We start from the raw sequence: 8076 nt of genomic DNA on the forward strand, positions 1-8076 counted from the left end.
AGATAGATAGATAGATAGATAGATAGATAGATAGATAGATAGATAGAACCACTGAGAGACCAACACATTAACACCAGTATGGTGCAGTGACAGAGAGGTGAATGCAGGGGACAGAAGGAACAGAGGTGGGAAGGTCTGTCACAAAGGCTATAGTCTGCACACTCCCTACTGGAAAGGCTCGGACCAAAGAGCGTAGCCTCCTCCCTAAGAGAAGCCAAAGAAGAGAGTGTGGGTGTGGAGGTGGCCTTGAGGGTTAGTGGGTACACCAAGAAGGTTCTCTGCTGTGACCACTGAGGCACGCTGGGGAGGAGTGACGGCACCAGCAGCTAGGAGAATGAAAATCTGACAAACGGTTGTGGAAATGGGGCAGCCGGTTGATTCACCGGGAGCCTGTCACTTTCTGGTGCTGTGAACTCAGCTAACTCGAGTGCAGGCACCAAAAAGAGCATTCTCCTGCAGGAGGACTTCTTGATGGAGAGAGGGAACATGATGGTTTAAATGACTGTAAAGAAAATGGTTGTGCTGTCGTATATTTAAAGGGTATGTCCTAATAAATGTTTATTATTAAGCTACAATTATTATGGAGGTATCATTTAACCCGCTGTCACAATTAATAAGACACAGACACCTGTTAGATTTTATAATTATCTACTTTGGGCTGAGCAGATATTTTTACCTATGCTGCCTCAATAATCTCACCATCCACCTCCCAGCCCCCATCCAATGCCATCTACCTTAACAATTCCTATCTGGTCTACCTCCCGTCTATAATCTTATAAATACTTGCTCACATTTTTTCATCTTGGTGTTTCTCTCTACGCCATTCTTGGAGTCCTTTCTCCAGGAATGGTTCCTCCTCCATGCTAACTCATCGAGGGGCCCTCCTTCCTTCCTTCTCTCTTCCCGTCATCTCTCTGTTTCTGCTGATTGTCCTGTTCCCAAAGCCTGGGAACCTTAGCCAGACCTACCCCATTCTGCCCTGCCCAGGTTTTAGGCCTTTAATCAACCAATCAGGAAAAATGTCTTAGGCAGGTTTAGATAACAAGGATAGGTGTATCCAGATAGTAACCAGATCTTGAGGTCCAGTAATTAGTGTCAAAATACAAGCATCAGACCAAACCCCAACGTGGTTGACTGGAAAATGGACTGTAGAAGCCAAGTGTTATAACTAAGCAAGTAAAAGCTAGCTGGAGTGAATTGGCTAGGAACCATGTGAGAGCTCAGGGCACCGACCCTCCAGCAATGGGGTAGGGTAGCCATTAGATTAAATAAATGATCCTGGAAGAAGGGGAGCTATCCTGGATATTAAGATGTCTAAATTTTTGCCTTTTAAGAGATGGGCACTATACATGATTCTGTATGAGGACATCTGAGCCTAGGTTTGATGGCAGATGGTCTTCCCTAATGAGGATGAAGCTGGGTCATCCATGAAGAGGGTGGACTCCCGGAGATAGTGTAAGAATCCACACGAGAAAGGCTGAGAGCCAGGGGGTGTTTGCTTGTGCAGAAATTGAGATAAATACAAGATGGGGTAGGTGGAATGGCGCAAGCTCTGACTTAAGGACCAGAGGGCAGAGATACACTTGGCAGACATTCCAAGACCGAAAAGGAGCCGATTCCCCACAATCCTCCTGGAAGATGCTTACCTTCATCCCTGTGCCATTGAGTTTTTCTGAGTCATTAGGGAAGTTTATCTTCCAGTTGAAGACCAGCACTTCTAGAACAGTGATGTCCCACTTCGCTGTCTGCTGCCATGATAAAACACTGACCAAAAGCAACTTGAGGCGGAGAGGTTTATTTCATCTCACACTCTGGGAAGTAGTCCATCCCTGAGGGAAGCCAGGACAGGAGTTCAAGGTAGGAAGCTGGAGGCAGGACCTGAGGCAGAGACCGTGAAGGAGCGCGGCTTACTGGCTTGCCTTCCATGACTCGCTCAGCTTGCTTCCTGGACCACCTGTCTAGCACCATCCTCAGGGGGTTGATGCCCTTCAACATCAATCATGAAGGAAAATGCTAGGGCTGGAGAGAAGGCGCAGATGTTAAGAACACTGGCTGTTCCTCCAGAGGACCTGGGTTAGATTCTGAGCACGCACATGGCAGCCTACAACTGTCTGAAACTCCAGTCCTAGGGGATCCAACCTCCTCTTCCAGCATTCCTCGGCATCAGGCATACATGTGGCACCTGGACATACATACAGGCAAAAGAGTCACACACTTAGAATAATAAAAAGAAAAAAAAACGCCCCCCACAGACTTGCCTACAGTCAATCCGATAAAAGCCCTTTCTCAGTTAAGATTCTCTCTTCCAAGATGTCTCCAGCTTGTGACACAAGCTGATAGTTGACAAAGAACTAACCAGTAGAGATGACATAGCTCCCTCCTCCTAAAATGTTTTCTGAATTCTTTTTTTTTCTTTTAAATGTATGTTTAAGAAAAACAACCAAAGAGAAAGCACAAGAAACACATCTAGACACATTCACACACACATTTACACACACACACACAGGCATCTCATAAAACCACAAAAACCATTAAAACAAAGCCATAGTACATACAAAAAGAATCTGTAAGGTTGTTTTGTTGTTGTTTTTAAATGCTCTCACCTAACATTAGGAGACAAAGAACCTCCAAAGTTGCCGCCGAGTTCCTGTTGTGTCAGCCATCTATTGCCGGACATGGGCCTACCCTGAGGCGTGGTTTGTTTCCCCTGAGAGACTCATTTGGAGAGAACTAATTTTTGTGTTTTAGGGCAGGCAACTTTGCAGCTACAGTAAAAACTCAACAGGTGCTCCACGCGGGCGAATGGAATCTGAGCCGAGGTGTTTCAGGGAGGGAGGCCTGGTGTGAGGGGCCTGGCAGCGTGAGCTGTGCTGCAGGGCAGCACAGGCAGATGCTGCCACAAACGCTTCGGATTCAGACACATTGTGTGTTCGAAGCGGAGTCATTTCTTGGGCCATTGTGCACTGAGAAACCTTGTAGGAGTGCCAAACTTTTTGCGACCCCCCCCCCCCCCCACACACACACACATTCAGTTACGGGACCTTACGTGAGCGGTGGCGCAGTTTTAGCCAGGGTTTGTGTTTCTGTGATAAAACACCGTGGCCGAAAGCTACTTGGGAAGGAAAGAATGTCTTTCATCTTACGTCTTGTAGTCCAGGATCCAGGGAAGTCAGGGCAGGAGTAGTGCAGCGTCCACGGAGGGGTGCTCCTTACAGGCTTGCTCCTCCACGCCTGCTCAGCCTGCTTTCTTAGACAACCCAGGACCACCAGCCCGGGCCGGCATCGCCCACAGCGAGCGACCCTTAATCAAGAGATGCCTACATGCTGATCTTATGGAGGCATTTCTCAGCTAAGATGGCCTCCTCCCGGGGGTGTCTCAGTTTGTGACAGGTTGGCAGAAACCAACCAGCACCGACGCACAGTTTACGCTGTGAACGAGATACCGTTGGTGCCCCCTCAGTCAGAAAACTGTGACGGTTTCCTGGGATCACCATGTCTCCCACAGAACAAAGTTGCCGCCAATTGAGAACAACTGTGGTTGTGTCTACTTAGACCTTCACCTTGTGACTCTTGATGAAGGAACTGGTTAGTGTTTACTTCTTGAGACCCTTATAGTCAATAGTGGATTCAAAATAAATGGTGATTCCTGGCGTCAGACCTCATGTTTTACACGTGAGTAGCATTCCTAAAGTCCTGCACTACTGAACTCTAGCTAGCTGCATATTTTAAGCACACCAAGAAGCTACTCTAACCCTCACAGACCACCACAGAATCCCTCTTGTGAAGAATTGACGTGTGCTCAGTCAGCTCAGATTTGTCCTGTTGCTTTTTCTGTTTTTTTTTTTTTTTTTTTTTTTTGGGGGGGGGGGGTTTGTTTGTTGGTTTTTTGTTGTTTGTGTGTGTGTGTGTGTATGTGCTTTCTTTTGTTCTGTTTTCCTAACCTGGGCACACAGGTCTATTCTGGGATAGAGTTCATATAAAGCAGAGATTCTCAACCTTTCCCAGGGGTCACCTAAGACCATTGGAAACATCAGGTATCTACATTACAATTCATAACAACAGCAAAATTACAGTTATGAAGCAGCAACGAAAATAATTTTATGGTTGGGGTTCCTCACAACATGAGGAATGGTATTAAAGGGTCACAGCCTTAGGAAGGCTGAGAACCACTGGTTTTAAAAGAGGAGAGAATAAGGCTAAAGTCGGATTATTGTTGACCTCAGGTTTAAAATCCAGTGGAGAATACTGAGTTCCTGTGAGACAGTAGCTGGTAGCAGAAGAATTCCTCTTGCGTGGCTCATAATTATTTCATTGCAGTGGTAGATTGGGGGCTCAGGGAAATGAATGGTATTTGCAACTGGCTAGATTCTGATATAAACACCAAATTAGACTCGAATTCATTTTCCTGAATCTCCTGACTCCCTTCTTTGAATTTCTTCTTTCAATTAGGTTTAAAACCCACCGTGGCCCTGTGTCAGCAAAAGTGTAGACGGACTGGGACTCTGGAGAGCAATTACTGTTCAAGCAACTTTGGTAAGAAACAGAGACCAGCCTTCTCTCTCTAACGAGAAACTTGAGACTTGTGTGCTTAATCTCAAAGGCCTCAAAGGCACGCTCCGCTCCCCCCCCCCCCCCCAGGTGACTTGAATAGAGGCGGTTCAGCAACAGGGAGTTTCCCGGGAAGCAGTGTCCACCCGAGTGTGTCCGCCCGCGCTCTTTGGACTGTTGGGCCTCACAATGAGAAAAACAAGCTCTAGAGGCCGTACTCCCCCGCCCCCGCCCACCCCTTTAACCAGCTGACTCTTGGTACTCGACCGGGTTCTGGCTGACTTTGTGAAAAAGCCTGTAGAGTCTTTTTGTCCTACGTGTTTTGGTTTGCTTTTCATACTCCAGAGGGCTATTTTCTCACATCTGGCCTATGGCTTACGTACATTAGGTAGCTAAGCTCACGGCCAAAAGAAACGCAAGCGCGTTCACAGCCTCGGGTTTCCAAAGCGCTGAGGTATAAAACGTGAAAAATCTGACGTCCAGTTGACGCTCCTGCAAACTGGAACGAGAGGAGGAGGGAGGCATGAAGCGCTTGGGCTTCCCTAAGGGAGATCAAAAGCTCACACCCTCGTGAAAACCGCTGGAGAACGAGAGACGCCAAATTTAAACTCTTCGGGAAAGGAAAGTTGCTGCAGCGGAACAAGTTATCAAGAACAAGCCCACCCCACCCCACCCCAAGTTCCAGCTTCTTCTCAGTACCCTCCGGTGGCAACGGGTCTTTCTGCAGTTTCCGTGCTGGGTTCAGCAAAGATCGTCAGGTGTATTTGCAGCCACCCCTGGGTTAGTCTTGGGTGGGAGGAGTTGCCGTCCGGAGGGGTAACGGCAGCCACGTCTAAAACTAGATTCAGCCCGTGGTCTGTGGCCCGCTCGGATGGCGCGGTGAGCGGATTATCACCAAGGGACCGGGAGTTCTCGGCAGGGAAGGAAACGCCCCCTGGGGACAGGTTGGGGTCGTGTGAAGGGACGCACAGCTTACGCTTTGTTCGAAGCCATCGCTCAGCTCTCTGCTTTGATTTTCTAAGTGAGATGAACAGACTTGCTCGGTACTCATAGGTTAAAGTCCCCATGCGGGGCGGGCCTGCCGGACCCTGCTCTCCACCTAGGGATGGGGCTTCTCTCCCGGAGGCCCTTATTACATAACCAGACATCCTGATTCCTTCACACACACACCCCAGTCCGCCCCCTCTCTCCCTTCCCTCCCCAGCCCGCCTTCCCCTCCCCCCTCATTTAATCAACCAATAAGCCAGGCTCATAACTCTGTCCTCTCTGTGGCAATCTATCCACATGTTGGAGGGAGAATTTTAAGTGAGTTTCCATCTCAGGGGCCAGGGGTTGATGTGTGGGAAAGCAGCTGGATTTCTCTTCTGGGAACTAAACCCCCAAACACAGGCCTTGTAGCTCTCTGATCCGTGTCTAACCTGCATTTCTAGTGCCCAGTTCTGAGAGCCCTTTAGCACTAAATTTTCATTTCGGAAACCGGAAAGGACTGAAACCGTTTTCGGCTCTGCCTGGGTTTGCCTTCACCGTCGGTTTTCCTCTACAGTGCTAGCCGGCACCGTCATCACAACGGTCACGCGAGGCGGGAGTCTGCACGCCACGGTCTCCATCATCAGCATCTACAGGGAGGGCAACCTGGCCATCCAGCAGGCCGGCAAGAACATGAGTGTGAAGCTCATCGTGGTCTGCAGGCAGTGCCCCCTTCTCAGACGAGGTGAGGATCGACCCAGCGCCTTCCTTCTGTGGGGAGCTCAGCAGCAGGGACCGGGTCACGGACCTTGCCAGGCAGGGGCTGGTCTAGGGAAGGTAGACAGGCCTAAAACATTGTCTGCTCTGATGGGGTAGGAAGCCTTTAGCCATGAACATAAAGAAGAAAAAGAAAACATTTATATATAGATATATGTTTATATATAATATATATTCTCTTTCTTTAGGTCTGAATTACATTATTATGGGACAAGTAGGTGAGGATGGACGTGGCAAAATCATGCCAAACAGCTTTGTCAAGATGTTCAAGAATAAGAACCAGAAGCCCATGAACGCCCTGAAGAACAAGCAGTGTTAGCCCTGAGCTCTGCCGCTTAGCTGCACTTGCTCATCGCCACCGAAAGATATATTCTCCCCACGTAGAAATAAAACCCACACTACTTAGTACTGAGCATTCTGAAAGGTGGGGCCAAGGCAGTCACGTGACGGAAGTGTGAGCCCCTCCTGAGTTCTGCTGGCGGAAGCCCTGAGCCTGCACTGTGAGAAGCAGACATCTGAGAACCCTCCCACCCCGCTGCCTGATAGGAAACAGCAGCAAGCGCCCTGTGGCTGGGAAGGCTTGTATATCTCTGTGGAAGGGTATGCTAGAATTGAGCTGTACGAAGATATAAAAGCGATTTTATAAAATACAATATTTATAATGATACTTGGTTACCTTCAAGCATTTGCTCTAAGGTGTCACATTTTTCTCTTGCATTTTTTTTAAATCGGCACTTAATAAAATATTTTAAATGATTACAAGGCAGCCAGTAAACTTGTTCTCCCAGAAGGTGCAGCCGCTGACCCACTCCCGATAAACAGTGTTCAGGATGCTATTTGCACGTAAGGTTCTCCTTCTGTCGGTTTAGAGCACTCGAAGTATTGCATGGATGAAACTGAGGTCGTAGTGTCAACGGACTATAATCTCGGCCTGCAAATCCAGAAAGGTGTCCCTCTACCATCCAGTCCAGCCTTCTTCATGTGGCCTCCGAAATGCAAGCTCAGGTGTATAACATACAGGGACTTTCCCCAAAACCCGGTGTTCGAAATGTCACTAGAAGAGGCTCCCCCAGCCCTAGGAGAAAGCTGCCTTCCCGCCGGAAGCATTTCCTGCTGTGGACTAGTATTTAGGCTTGCATTTGCTAGTGTAAGGGAGAAGGTAATCCAAAGACTCAGCAGAGAGCTCCAGGCCCCTTGCTTGTCTGTACGCATTTTAGTGAATCAGGCTGTGTCAGCTGAGATGAGGCAGCTGTTCCTGTAAAGGGTACAACGGTCTAGATGGCTGTGAAAAGGTGGGTGCGTGATCTCCATCCAAACATCTCCATCTAAAGATGGTAGAAGGGGAACTCATTTTGGTTGAAAATGGCAGTTCCCAGCTCTTAAGCGGACAAGCATGTGGCAGCAAAATATTAAGGTAAGTTGAAAAGCTGTTTTTTGGCAGCTGCTCAGGTGTAAGAGCAATTCTCGGGAGTCAGCTGGAAGGGTTTGAACTCTCCTGCTGAGATGGCCATCAGCACTGCGACCTCGCCAGCTGAGGACGAGGAGGAGTCAGAGGACCCTGCAGCAGCTGAGTGGTGGCGTCTCTGGACAGTGACACCTGGCAGGCAGGCCTGCTAATGGAGCTCTGTCAAGCATGCCCGTTAGGGACTTGGGGCTGATCACCGGCATTTGTCTCTCCGAGGAAACATCTCACTGACGAGATTTAAGGCTTAGTTTATTAGTGTAGTACTGGCTCTGTGATCACAGCGTCTCCCGTGTTACCAGTGCAAAAACTCTGAGTGGGGT

At 48.6% G+C, this 8076-nt stretch overlaps 1 protein-coding gene across 1 annotated transcript in view; it reads left to right on the top strand.

The window, feature by feature from the left end:
* Pcolce2 (procollagen C-endopeptidase enhancer 2) overlaps window positions 1–6958 on the top strand; it is a 67096-nt gene extending 60138 nt beyond the window's left edge. The window contains exons 13-15 of the mRNA XM_055629499.1: window positions 4450–4533; window positions 6092–6259; window positions 6480–6958. Of these exons, the coding sequence (XP_055485474.1) occupies window positions 4450–4533; window positions 6092–6259; window positions 6480–6610 (383 nt within the window). The 3' untranslated portion in view covers window positions 6611–6958. The remainder of the gene's footprint in view (window positions 1–4449; window positions 4534–6091; window positions 6260–6479) is intronic.
* Window positions 6959–8076: the final 1118 nt, after the last annotated feature.

Source organism: Psammomys obesus, unplaced genomic scaffold (assembly GCF_907164565.1).
Source record: "Psammomys obesus unplaced genomic scaffold, mPsaObe1.curated_primary_1811, whole genome shotgun sequence".
Taxonomy (NCBI): domain Eukaryota; kingdom Metazoa; phylum Chordata; class Mammalia; order Rodentia; family Muridae; genus Psammomys; species Psammomys obesus.